This window comes from Monodon monoceros, unplaced genomic scaffold (assembly GCF_005190385.1).
Source record: "Monodon monoceros isolate NGI ecotype Baffin Bay Population unplaced genomic scaffold, NGI_Narwhal_1 Super_Scaffold_7, whole genome shotgun sequence".
NCBI classification, from domain to species: domain Eukaryota; kingdom Metazoa; phylum Chordata; class Mammalia; order Artiodactyla; family Monodontidae; genus Monodon; species Monodon monoceros.
The window spans coordinates 66,818,160-66,832,399 of NW_021703784.1; the positions used below are offsets into that span (position 1 = coordinate 66,818,160).

Sequence of the window (14,240 nt, forward strand, 5' to 3'; positions counted from 1 at the left end):
CTATAAAGGCTCATGCACCTCATAGCAAAAAACAAAAACAAACAAAAAAACAATTCGATTAAAAAATGGACAGAAGATCTGAATAGATATTTTTCCAAAGAAGACATATAGATGGCTAATAAGTACATGAAAAGGTGTTCAATATCTCTAATCAGGGAAATGTAAATCAAAACCACAATGGGATATCACCTCACACTTGTTAGAATGCCTATGACAAGAAGACAAGAGGTAACAAGTGTTGGGCAGGATGTGGAGAAAAGGGAACCCTTGTGCACTGTTGGTGGGGATGTAAATTGTTGCAGCCGCTATGGAAAACAGTGTGAAGATTCCTCAAAAAAATAGATAATAGAACTACCAGCAATACCACTTCTGGGTATTTATCCAAAGAAAACAAAAACACTAACTTGAAAACATATATGCATCCCTTTGTTCATTGCAGCATTATTTACAACAGACAAGATGTGGAAAAAACCTAAGTGTCTATTGATAGATGAATGGATAAAGAAAATGTGATATATATATGACATATATTTTTATATTTATAAATATATAAATATATACATATTTACCATATATAACAATATTTATCACACACACACATATATATAATGAAATATTATTCAGCCATAAAAAGGAATGAAATCTTGCCATTTGTGACTATGTGGATGAACCTCAAGGGTATTATGTTAAGGAAAATATTAAGTGCAATAAATCAGACAGCTCACAGATACAGAGAACATATTGGTGGTTGCCAGAGGTGGGAGGTGAAGGGTGGGCAAAGTGGATAAAGGAGGTCAAAGGTACAAATTTTCATTTATGAAATAAACAAGTTATGGGAATGTAATATACAGCATGGTGACTATAGTTAATAACATTGTATTGTACATTTGATAGTAGCTAAGAGAGTGGATCTTAAAAGTTGTCATCCCCCACCCCCCAATTTTCTGTAACGTTGTATTGTGATGAATGTTAATTAGATTTATTGTTGTGATCATTTTGCAATATATACAAATATCAAAATCATTATTTTGTACACCAGAAACTAAGCTAAAGTTGGGACTTCCCTGGAGGTCTAGAGGTTAAGACTCTGCGCTTCCAATGCAGGGGGCACACGTTCAATCCCTGGTCGGGGAACTAAGATCCCGCATGCCACGTGGCATGGCACACACACACACAAAAAAAGAAACTAAGCTAATGTTGTATGTCAACTATACCTGAATGAAAAAAAAAATCCTTAAAACATCATTTTAAAAAAAAAACCTCTTGCAAATTTACAGTTATCAAAACAGTGTGGTAGTGGCATAAGGACAGTCATGTAGAGCAATCATTTAGAATAGCAGAGTCCAGAAATAAACCTTTGAACATGAATGGCCAAATGATTTTTGACAAAGACATGAAGACCATTCAATGGGGAAAGGACAGTGTTTTCAACAAACAGTGCTGAGAAAACTGGAAGTCCACATGCAAAAGAATGAAGTTGGAGCCTTTAATTAACACTGTGCAAAAAATTAATTCAAAATGGATCAAAGACCTAAATGTAAGACCTAAAGTGATCTACCTCTTAGAAGAAAACATAATACAAAAGTTTTGCAAGATTGGCAGTTATTTCTTGGATATGATACAAAAGGCATAGGTATTAAAAGAAAAAAAGGACAAATTTGAATTCATGAAAATTTAGAATTTTTTTTCATCAACAGAAATAATCATCAGGGTGAACTGGCAATCCACAGAATGGAAAAAGTATTTGTAAATCATGTATCTGATAAGGGAATATTATTCACAATAGATGGAGAATTCCTAAACATCCACAACCAAAAACCAAACATTAATAATGGCCAAAGGAGGGACTTCCCTGGTGGTCCAGCAGTTAAGACTCTGTGCTCCCAATGCAGGAGGCCCGGGTTCAATCCCTGGTCAGGGAACTAGAGCCCGCAAGCCACAACTAAAGATCCTGTGTGCTGCAACTAAGACCCGGTACAGCCAAATAAATAAATAATAAAATAATGGCCAAAGGACGTGAGTAGACATTTCTCCAAAGTAGATATAGAAGTGGCAAATAAGCACATGAAAAAATGTACAATGTCACTAATCATTAAGGAAATGCAAACAGAAGTATAAGGAGATACCACTTAACACCTATTAGGATGGCTACTATTAAAAAATCAGACAATAACTGGGAATTCCCTGGTGGTCTAGTGGTTAGGAGTCAGCGTTTTCACTGCTGTGGCCCGGTTTCAATCCCTGGTCAGGGAACTGAGATCCTCCAAGCCATGCAGTGTGGCCAAAAAAAACACAAAAAAACAAAAAAAACAGACTATAACAAACTTCGGCAAGAATATGGAGAAACTGTAACCCTTGCAACACTTTTGGTGCACAATGTAAATGTAAATGAATGTACAGCCACTGTATATGTATAGCCTGAACATAAAAAGGTACAGTCATTGTGGAAAACAGTAGGCCAGTTCATAAAAAAAATTAAAAATAGAATTATCATTTGGTCCAGCATTTCTACTTCTGGGTATATACCCAAAAGGACTGAAAACAAGGTCTCAAAGAGATATTTGTACACTCATATATATAGCAGTACTATTCACAATAGCTAAAACATGGAAGCTACCCGTGTCCATCAATTGATGAATGGATAAGCAAAATGTATATATATACAATGGAATATTATTCAGCCTTAAAAAGGAAAGAAATTCTGACATATGCTACAAGAGGGATGAACCTTGAGGACCTCATGTTAGGTGAAAGAGGTCAATAAAACAAGGCAAATACTGTATGATTCTACTTATATGAGGTACTTAAAGTACTCATAGTCATAGGGACAGAAAGTAGAATGGTGGTTGCCAGGAATGGAGAGTTATAGTGTAATGGGTATAGAGTTACAGTTATACAAAGTGAAAAGACCTATACAGGATGAAAAGCACTCCTAAATGCTTACGCAGGACTTGTTTGCTCTGTGTTTACATATAATTCTGACAAGCTTTATTTCTGTTCTCTTGAGTACAGATTAACTGAGCAGATGACCACAGAGACTCTTATTATGTTGCTTGACCAGTATTTACCAGGTCTCACTTAATCCCTATAGGCTCTTTGTTCCTATACCGGTATACTTAGTTCGGTTTTTGGGTTTTATTGCTGTGTTGTTAGTTTTGCTGCACACCAAATGAAAATGCACGTGGGTAGACTGTTGCTAAATACAGTCACAATGACACCAGCAAGAAGGGATAGTTGACAACTTCTTGGGAAGAAATGAAAGCGAATAACCAAAAATTATATAGATATTAGACATCAAAAAGAACTGACACCTTGATTATATCTAGTCTGGGGCTATTGGCCCTACACATCTTATAACCCCGAGAGCAGCACTGTCTTTATGCTAGCGCATTAAGTAATAATTTTATGATAGTGTCAATAGATCCTCAAGAAAGGATTTAAATTATATTCAGTTTATTCTTTCTAAGAAAGTAGAGGAGTATACAAAGCATTATACTAGCTTTTCAAACAAGCTGATGTGATTTGGCACTTGAGGGGTAGGGGTGAGCTTTTGTTATAATGATGATTCCTAAGTCCCTGCTCCCTGCCAGGCAATGTGCCAGATGTTTAATATAAATTGTCATTAGTCCTTCTGAGCAATGAGCCTACATCATGACCAGGCACGTATCTTCGAGGTTTGGGGAAGGCAGATTCATTCTGTTGTGGCTTAGGCAATTGGTTTTATTTTGAGAATGAAACACTTAGAGATTGCCTTCCTCTTAAGAAGGTAGAGGAGTGTGTATTGATTTTACTTAATTTATCTTATTGAGCTGATATAGTCAGATAAGCTTTTGTTATATAATAATAGACACCACTCTTAAGTACCTCCTTCATGCCAAGCAATGTGTCTGGTGTTTAACATAAAATATTGTTACTCCCCATTTTACATGTTGAGAAACTGTGGCTCAGAGAGATTGTTATTTGCTCAAGGACATAAGTGAGCCACAAAGGCAGGACTCAAATTCAGTTGTTTAATACCTTACTCTTCCCAATCCCAGGAGACTTCAGCTACAAAGGAAGTCCCCTCATGTGCACAGTATGGTTCACCAACAGAGCCCATAAAGGAGCTGTCTGTGTAAGGAACTTCCTCATACAGTGAGAAGATTCCTGTTTCTATCCCTCTTCTCCATGGATCACTGTTTCTTACTCAGGGAGAGGAGAGCCATTCTGGATGGCTCTGAACCAAGGGAGAATTTGAGTCATCTCAGAGGAACCCACCCAGAGTAGTTCCTTGGTGTTACCTGCTGAGCCTGTCCACCCCTCAGAGTGACCAGCCTGGCCCTGGTTTACCACACTCAGCATTTTCCCTGGCAGCTGAAGTCACCCTAGAAATGGCCTCTGGATTTGGGAAGGAAATTCTCCTGGTACCTGCCACAAAGAAGGTCCCTGTGTGGTTGGGAGGAGCACCCCAAGGGCAAGTCAACTCAGCTCTGTAGGAAAGTCAGCTAGGCCCTCTCATATTCAAGAATGAGAAGACAGGAAGCCCCCACGGATGTGGCATCCTCTTTGTTCCTGCTGCCATGAAAGCCTTTCTGATTCTTTGTCTAAGCTAACAATCCACTGGTCCCTGGTCCTAGACTCCTTAATGGCAGTTGGAAGCCTAGAGCTGCCTGTAGTTGGGGATTTCCCTTCCCCTGGTCAGTTGGCCAGGATGATATGCCTTCAGGCTAGGCTCTGGTTAAGTGGTGTCTCCTGAGGGCAGGCCTTCTTAGGAACATGGTGATTTGGTGTATTTCCAAATGGTTCCTTTCCCCTCCCTCTCTGGATGCACAAGGGGATTTTTCTCTGTTACCTATTGTGAGAACCAAGTGCAGCTTGTAGAGGCAAATCCCACCAGCGTATATTTCTCTCCTATGTACTGTGAGAACCTGTTGAGCACCAGGACTTAAAATTCACACAACTGTAGGGGACCCCTTATGACTGGGTGACGGAGTTTTTAACTCTCAGAGTTGTCCACGCTGTGTCTCTAGCAGTTCTTCAGTTACAGTTCAGGTTTTCCTACCACAGCACTGGCTCTAGGCACTTTTTCCCACTGAGGTTTCCCCTTGAGATCTCTGCTCCAGTAAGCCATCACCCACTGCCTGTCTCCTCAGTCTTGGGGGCAAAGGTTTGCTTTGTATTCACGTTTCTTAAGGATTCCAGAAGAGTTGTTTTTCCAGTCTCTTCAGCTTTTTACTTGTTGTTAGGACAAAGTAGTGACTTCCAAGTTCCTTACATGCAGAACCCAGTCCAACGAATTTTCATTTGAAATTCTCCAGTGAATTGGACTGGTCTGAACTTCCCCCAGGCTGAGGAGAATGAATTATTGTAGCTGTTGTTGCTACTGCTGCTGAGGTTGTTACTGTTGTGATTTTGTTGTTGTTGAGTCTATTTCATACACAAATTGTACAGAATTAAAGGAGTAAGCCTTTAGGTGTAACACTTTTAAATGCATGGAAATTTACAGAATTCTCAACCAATGTATATGAGGTGACAGATGTACACTAAAATTATTGTGATAATCATTTCATGACATCTAAGTCAAATCATTATGCTGGACACCATACACTTCAACAGAGCTGTATGTTAATTATATTTCAATAAAACTGGAAAAATTTTGAAAAAAATCCCAGAATTTCAACAAGATATGGGTCTCTGGCACACTCTGATAAATCATCTTCTAAAAATTTTTCAATAAAAAAAGCACAAGATACGCAGCTGAAAAAACAACAAAATAATGCTACTCCCAGGAACATGGATGGACCTACAGGTTATCATACCAAGTGAAGTAAGTCAAAAAGAGAAAGACTTCCTTCACTAGGTGAAGTATCATATCATACCATATGATATCACTTATATGTGAAATCTAAAATATGACATAAGTGAACCTATCTATGAAACAGAAACAGACGCACAGACAAAGAGAACAGACTTGTGGTTGCCAAGGGGGAGGTGGGGTGGGGGTGGGATGGATTGGGAGTTTGGGGTTAGTAGATACAAACTATTATATACAGAATGGATAAACAACAAGGTCCTACTGTATAGCACATGGAACTATATTCAGTATCCTGTGTAAACCAATAACGGAAAAGAATACGACAAAGAATGTATTAATATGTATAACTGAATAACTGTGCTGTACAGTAGAAATCAACACAACATTGTAAATCAACTATACTTCAATTAAAATTTTTAAAAAAGATGTACATATAGTACAAAATTACTCACCTATAAAAAAGAATGAAATAATGCCATTTGCAGCCACATGGATGGACCTATAGATTATTCAATTACCTGAGATAAACCGTAATGGAAAAGAAAATTTAAAAGAATATGTACATATATATATATATATATATATATATATATAAAACTGAATCACTGCTGCACAGAATAAATGAATACAGCATTGTAAATCAACTATATCTCAATTGAAAAAAGTTTTGAAACAAAGCACAGGAATCTAAGCTAAAAGTATGGAAATAAACACTGCAGTTAGAGTTTATCAGAATGTTGTAAAAAATGTTTTTTCCAAACTAGATTGTTTCCCCCTTTTAAACATTTTAAACTTTAAAACCTGATTTCCAGGTTTAAAACTTATGAGGGACTTCTCTGGTGGCGCAGTAGTTAAGAATCCACCTACCAATGCAGGGGACACAGGTTCGAGCCCTGGTCCGGGAAGATCCCACATGCCGCGGAGCAACTAAGACCATGTGCCACACTACTGAGCCTGTACTCTAGAGCCCACGAGCCACAACTACTGAGCCCGCGTGCAACAACTACTGAGGCCCGTGTGCGTAGAGCCCATGCTCCGCAACAACAGAAGCCACCGCAATTAGAAGCCCGCGCACGGCAAGGAAGAGTAGCCCCACTCGCCACAACTAGAGAAAGCCCACGCGCAGCAACAAAGACCCAATGCAACCAAAAATAAATAAATAAATTTATTTTAAAAAAAAGGTAATGAAATAAGACTGTACAATCAAGTGCCAAATAATCAGGTAACTATTTTTAAATCAATATTTTCCTTGGTGACTTTCTCAAGCTCAATTTCTGTTAAGTGCTTCAGTTAAAAGAAGTCTCAGGTAGGGTTGGATGCAACATAAGTAAGGTGCACATGATAAGGTCTAAACATTGAGTTCACTTGGTAAATCAGGAACGGGCTCAGAGGAGAATGGTTTTGTATCTCATACTAGGAGACTCTAGACATCCAAAAGAACCTAGGGTTAACCTTCCTTTCTCTGTCTTGTTCCTGGAAATTTCCATGGGGAAACCAACTCTGCATGTCAAATAAAATGAGAAGAGTGTCTCAAATGAGCTCACAATTTCGAAATCCTATCGAAAAGCTGTGCTACTTAGCTAGGTCCCGATTCTCTGCTGGCTGGGATTAGATTAGAGTCCTATAATAGCGGTGAGACTGGCTGGCAAATCTGCCACAGTAAATTATTTTCCATTATTTAACAAACATTGGGTGAGTGCCACCTGGTGTGCAACACATGCTGCTAAGTGCCAAAGATTTTTTTTTTTTACCTTGCCCCCAGCTCAGCACCAGGACTCCTTAGAAATTCAGAGTACTTGAGGGATGAGTTCATGTCAGTCCCTCACTATCTGGGGAGACTTTTTCAAGAAAAGCTGAAATTGCTGGAGGCTACGTTAGCACCTTCGGCGTACAGACCCTGTAACCTGCCTCACACCGCTAGCCCTTTGTAACCACCAAAGATTTCAGAAGGGGGACTGAATGTAGGCTTTGAAGGTAGAAGGCACACGTGGCAGCCAGGGGTAGAGGTCTGAGCCCACAAAGAGACATGGTTACAAATTCGGCTTCTAAAGTAGCCATTTCTTAACCATTTTGTCATCACCATTGCACTGGTGAAAGCAATGGTTCTCTCAATAGGAAAAGGCAATTCCCCGGCATACGTACTTACAAATGATTTCAGAAGATTGATACGTCAGAAACCTCAGGTCTTGGAAGTCATGTCGGCAGAAGCGTTTTGCACCTGAGTTTTAATGCCTCGCCTACAACAGTCTTAAGTGGCAGAGCCCAATTTACATGCCGCACAGTATCTGCTTTGCCGCATTCGCCAATTTAGTCTTGCTACTGAGTTCCCTAACCCCGGTCTGGGTCTCAGCCCCCGATTTCTGCCTCGAGACTCCAGGATGCACTGAACCCGCGATCCGCCATCCTGAATCCTTCCCTTGCACATCTTGCCTTTCCCGGCTCCGCGCCCAAGCGCACTTGCGCGCTTCCAACCGGTTATTCCATTCCCCGGATCCCCCACCGCCCTGCCTGAGGAGAGCCAGTTTCAGATATCCAGTTCCCCTGCCCCAAGGTTTTATTCGCTTGCATCAGTGCCACCGCTGCGGTTAAGAAACAGAAAATTGGAATAAGGGCATCTTGGAAGTTAGGTGTCCTGGGCCCGGAGACCACCAACCTGCAAGGGGAAGAGATGTGCCGCGAGGCAGCTGCCGTGTCGAACAAAACACTGAAGCTTCTTGACACTGAGGTTTGGGGCGTGGACCTGTGGCTAGGGTCACTCGTGGCTCGTTTCGGCTAGTTTCAGTTCCGCCTGAGAAAACCAGCTACCTGGGATCCGTGTTTTATTCCACCACCCCGCGATGCCGCCGCAGTGCTTGCCGCGCTGGAGGGTCTGTACAGGCTGCTTGGATCTTGCGCTATGTGCTCAGACCCAGCGATACTGCGGACAGTGAGAAGCTTAGTTTTCTGCATTCTATCTGCTGAGGACAGCAAGTCAGCACCTCAGACCTTCCTGGAAGGCTTAGAGCAGGAGCTCCGACAGAGAGATCCAGAAACGTGCTGGGCAGGGTGTAGGAGAGTCGAGGTTTCTGGGTAATTGGGCTTTACAGAGCACACTTACTGAGAGTCGGTGCAGGTTTCGAGGATGCAGGTCCTAATCATGCCGCTCTGTGCATACTTAGGGCGGGACTGAGCGCATCACCTGGATGCCACTGAGCGCCAGTGTCATTTTGTGAGTGCCTGTGGTTTGGGAGTGGGCACATGTTTGGAGAAAGTACTGAGTTTGTGTGTAGAGTATGACTGAAGTGAGAGCGAGGATTGCACTCCGCTGGACTCTTCAGCACCGTCAAGCTTGGCGGGCTTTCTAGCAGAGGACTGAACTGCGGTAGACGTGGGTGCAGGGCTGGAATCACAGGTCACTGGAACGTCTTGGCAAACAGCAGCCGGAAGCAAGGGGCAGCTGGGCAAATGGTTCGAGAAGGAGGCTGAACTTTAGGTGATGAATGGTGGGGGAGGAGGCGTGGGCCTAGAGGTCCGCTTGGAAGCTTTTAGCCTTGCACTTCCGTGCTCAGGCCCAGCAGGGCATCCAGCCCCTCCTTAACCCACATGATGGACCAAGCAGCATGACTCCAGGCAGCTGCACAGGGTGCTGTTTGGGAAGATGGATTGCGATCCCACAGAATCCCCTATGAACTTCCCTGGTAAGCACTTCTGGATCCCTACGTGGGCAGATAACAGGTACACACTTAGTAATGATAACATTCCTTCAAGATGAGAATATGATCCCCACTTCATAGATAAATATACTGAGGCACTAGAAGTTACTAGCCCACGATGTTTCCACCTGGAAAAGGAACAGCTGCAACAGAGTTCCAGTGTGACAAAGTTTTTGATCCTCTGTGTCTGATACCCACAAACCCTGCACTCCTTTTCGTGATTCCAGCTGCCTGAATCAGACCCCCTGCTTGGGCACAGAATCATCAACTCTACTGTGCATTAACCCTCGAAGCTGCACTTGCACGGAGGTCTGCGGTCAGACCTAGGGGAGACAGCGTTCCTTGTAATGCTGGACTCTGCCCGACAAGATCGCACAGCTGGGGATGGAGTGGGACACGTGTGTGTTCAAAACCCGCGAAACCGAACAGGTGAAGTTAACCATGACGTCAAACTGTCCTCAAATTCCTACTCACTTTTCCTGTGTTTTTCGTTGGTCCTCACCAACCCCCCCCCGTCCCCCCCCCGCCCCCCCATCAATGACCTCAATGCAAATACAAGTGGGGTGGTCCTTCTGGATGCTCCAGGTTCTGGACGCAAGTGATGACACAATCCTTCTGGGGCTCAGATCCTTCCCCTCATTGGTTGCCCAGAGCTCCTGGACCACCCCAGACCCAGAGCAGTGGGAATAAGAGCAGCTGCTGGTGTTGGGAGGCATCAGACGCACTGCCCAGCTCGAGTGTCACTGCCACTTCTGCCACCGTGCCATCGCCTGAAGCCAAAGCTACTGCCACTGCTCCCTCCTCTGCTCCAAGCCACCTGGTTCCTGCTGCCAGGTAAGCCCGGAGATTCCTGCTTAGCTGGGATTCTGTTTTTCTCTCTCTCCCCTCTCTTCCTTCTCTCTCTCCGTTACTTTTTCTTAGCTGATCTCTTCCAGTCTCAAAGGCTCTGTCCACTTCTGTCTAGGTCATTTCACACAACCTGCATTACTCTGCAATGCATCCCAGGCGTCTTCCACAGGTAACACTGGATGGTCTCAGTTCACGCACTCCCTGCTTCACTCTCCCCGCGCTGAGGCGGGCTCCAGTTTCCTTTCGCGAAGCACACGTGCTTAGGTCAGTTTGGGATGCTGGAGCTCCCCTGGCACTGCAAGCAGATCTGGACGCAGGAATAGTTTTGTGCAGATGGTGCTCTCACGGATCACGTCTTGTGCCGAGCGGACCACGGGAAATGCTTCAGAACCTGGGCCAGCGCAAGCGGGAGGCAAATAGGTGCAGTGACTGAGGGGCAGGCAGCCATTAAACGCAAGCCCCCGTTGCGGGTTCTGGGAACTTTTTTCCCAGTTTAAGTCCTGGGTTCCAATTTGAGACCCTTCCAGCTTGATTCTTACAGGGCACTCTTTACCAAAGTGTGGAGCAGCTGAGCAGTAGAATGTGGTACTTCAGTTTCTCAGGGATTCCAACCGCAGAAATTTGTCCTCGGTAATCCCCTCCCCCCTCCATGTATGTGCAAAAGCCCGGCACCAGGAGGACGGCTCTGGGTTGCACAGTGGGAAAAGCTGTTGTGACAGGTACTCGGACTCTGTCCTCCAGGAGTCCTGGCCAACAGGTTGTATGTGAGAGTGAGTGGAGTGATGGGGCGGGGGCTATAGACTAAGACCTCCTCACCCAGTTGTCCCACTAGGTTTCTTTGCTAAACCAAGCATGCTGCAGCGTTACTGGATCTTCCAGCAGTCCACTTGGTAGAGGAGGAAACGAAGGTGAAGTGGAGTGACATGTCCAGCCTGAAGCTGGACGCCCGGGAGTTAGGGGCAGAGGCAGGAGCAGAGCCTGGGTCTGTGGGCTCATGGAAGTTGTTATTCTGCAGGTGCTGATGTTATTCTTCCCTTGCAGAGAGTCGTCATGGTCTTCTGGAAGTTCCCCCCCTTCCTGGTCCTCAGCATCCTGGTCTTGTACCAGGCAGGTGTGCTCCACTCATCGCCATTCAGGTGAGACAGCCCTGCTAGGAGCGCTCCCACCTCCCTCTGTCCCTGGATCATAAAATTCTGTTCTCAGTTGTGCTGTGCTGAATCTGGCTCTTGGTGGGGTTGTGGGTGAGGGGGTGGTGGTGGTAATGTATGAATGTAAACGTATATATAAGTTTATCATAAACTGTTTATGAGACAAAGATGTGTAGCACTCAGTGTACAAACACACATAAGATATACAGTACTGGTTATTGTAAATTTCATATAACATTGCTTTTTACCAAATATTTGTATTTTTCGCAAACCTATTTACTAATTTAACCGCAATTTGAGAAACAGATTACATCCTATCTTCTAACCTCTTTGCCAATAAATTTGTTATTTGTTATTAAATCTGATATGTTACCTATACATTTAATTTCTCACCTTCAAATTACATTAAAGTGAAATGATTTTCAGATTCAAACTATCATTATCATTTAATTTTTAATAATGGCTGTATTTAACACTAAGCTCATAAAATTCTTGAAAATCTAACCATCAGCTTTCACAAGCCTATATGATCCACTTGGAGCAAACCACTTCTTTTAGGTCACACCAGAGCCTAAATTCTGGTGAAGCAGAATTTTTGGATGGATACTGACCTCATGCTCTGTCCATTGAGAGCTGGGGCAGCCACATCCTCAGGGGAAGTTGCAGAAACCAGGAAACCTGGCTGCTTATCCTGGGGAGGGGGTATCAAAGCCTGTATTGGGCTTGCTTCCCCTCCCTAGGTTGGCTTTTGATAGTCATTTTGATCCTGCTACACTCAATGAGGAGGAATTGCGCCTCCTACTGGCTGCAATGGTGAATGACTATGAGCAGATGAGGGCCCGTGAGCTGGAGAAGGCGCAGAAGACACAGGGCTCCAGGTGAGACTCCCTGCCCCACCCAGCACAGGGCATCCGCTCCCTCCTTCATGCCCAGGAAAGCATATCCCAGAGGCACCTTTGGGTTTTCTGACACCCCTGGAAATGTGTATGGGGAGTGATTGTGGCATTTTCCCTAATGGCCTATGATTTTCTGCTGTGATGACCGTTTCTAGCAGAAGTACTTAAGGTTTATTGGTGCCTCTGAGAGCAGTAATTTTCCATGATGATCCTGTGGGGCAGCACCTGCACTCAAGCTCTCACTAACAGGCTTTTTCTTTTTCTTCATCCTGCAAATCAGCATCACTGCCCAGAAGAGAGCCTGCAACACTGCAACCTGCACGACCCATCGGCTGGCAGGCTTGCTGAGCAGATCTGGGAGCATGGTGAAGAGCAACTTGTTGCCCACCAAGATGGGCTTCAAAATCTTTGGTGGGCGTCGCAGGAACTTTTGGATCTGAGCAGCGAAATGATTCTAGGAAGAAGGTGACTGCCCTTTGTACTGTCAGGTGGGAGGATAAATGACTGGATATTGCAGGGGTGCAGTCCACACTCTAATCCTCTGTGCGTTCATATGGGTGAAAAATCCACAGGGGAAGGCACCCACACCAGTGTCTGAAGAAAGGACAGTCCCAACAGCCGAAACCCCTAGAACTTGGATTCATTTCTCTCTGTTTTTCCAGTTTCTCCCTGTGCCACTGAGATCCTTCAGGAAATATAGATCCTATTTATTTAAAACACAGTTCCCTGGGTTATAATTGTGATTATCCTAGCATTTGAGTTTGAAAGGTAATTACCTTATCCTTTTGGAGGATACTCTACAGTGTCATATACATCTGAATTCAGAGTATAGACTTGGGTTCAAATCCTGTGTCTGTCCTCTACTAATTATACGACATGGGCTAGACCCTCTCTGAGCCTCAGCTTCCACATCTAACTTGAAGGCAACAATAGTATCATCAATATAAAAAGTAATTGGGATAATACATGACAAGAGCCTCTTAACTAGTAAGTAATAGCTGTTACTTTTTTTTTCTCCTAGGTTGCTATGAAGCTGAACTCTACTTCTTTTAGTTTGCAATGAAAGCAACTTACAAAAAAAATAGCCTGGAAGACACCCATGTATGCATGCTTCTTGACATTGAAAACACTTTTTTTGTTTGAAATAAACTAAATGCAGAATAAAATCATTGCAGCTACCCAGTGTTCATCTTTTTTATCAATATATTTGATTGTGTATTCAATAAATATGATGCATATCTCACTGGCTTATCTGGTAGAAAATCTGGGCCCTGTCAGCCAACCTGTTGGCTGCTCTGCTAAACCTCAGGGGCACATGAAATCGCTGCCTTGTGGGTGCCTGGGAATGCCTAGTAATGCTGAGCCTCAATGGAACTCTCTCTTCAAAGAAATGTTCTCATTTGTGCACTTCATCAAGATAACAAATGTATTTTCAATACAGTTAAAAGGAGTGTTGCTGCTATTTATGCTGTTTATCCCATGAGAACCTCAGGGACCTGTGACATTTTGTTGACCAGGCTGGCTCAAACGAGGCAATGATACCATGTTTGGGGTGGATCCTCGGTATCCTGTATCCTCAGTGTCTAGTGAAACACCTTTACTGGAATTAGAACCCTGTGCATCTCAAAGAGATATTCACATTTATTTTCAGAGAGTGCCCTGGTCCCCAGCCCCAAAAATTATCTGTTCTCTTCTCCTTGACTCAGGTTTGCCCTTACCCATCCCTGCCTTTCCTCCCAACAGCACCCCTTCATACACCCCATAGCCTGAAAAGCCCTTTAGAACAATGGCTCACAGTTTGAAAGGGAATCACACACTGGCAGACCTGGAAAGATAATCAGATGCCATCTAATCCAACTTT

The 14,240-nt window shown here is 43.5% G+C and overlaps 1 protein-coding gene across 2 annotated transcripts; it reads left to right on the top strand.

Moving 5' to 3' along the window:
- Positions 1-10,219: 10,219 nt before the first annotated feature.
- On the top strand, positions 10,220-13,553 carry LOC114886362 (calcitonin receptor-stimulating peptide 1-like). Of its 2 annotated transcripts, none has more exons than XM_029206785.1 (5): positions 10,220-10,320; positions 11,377-11,471; positions 12,224-12,361; positions 12,660-12,844; positions 13,401-13,553. In XM_029206785.1, exons 2-4 carry the CDS (start codon positions 11,386-11,388, stop codon positions 12,817-12,819), a joined length of 384 nt encoding a protein of 127 aa, XP_029062618.1. In that variant the 5' UTR covers positions 10,220-10,320; positions 11,377-11,385; the 3' UTR covers positions 12,820-12,844; positions 13,401-13,553. The 2 variants fall into 2 exon arrangements, with proteins under 2 accessions (XP_029062618.1, XP_029062617.1); XM_029206784.1 differs by lacking the exon at positions 10,220-10,320 and adding an exon at positions 10,481-10,504 and having other exon boundaries at positions 13,401-13,474.
- The last annotated feature ends 687 nt before the right edge of the window (positions 13,554-14,240 follow it).

Bases quoted from the DNA above. Each gene is read 5' to 3' on its own strand.
- LOC114886362 (XM_029206784.1), top strand. From the start codon at position 10,481: ATGCATCCCAGGCGTCTTCCACAG. The intron at 10,505-11,376 runs GTAACACTGGAT...CTTCCCTTGCAG, and splicing joins ATCCCAGGCGTCTTCCACAG to AGAGTCGTCATGGTCTTCTG. The intron at 12,362-12,659 runs GTGAGACTCCCT...CCTGCAAATCAG, and splicing joins CAGAAGACACAGGGCTCCAG to CATCACTGCCCAGAAGAGAG.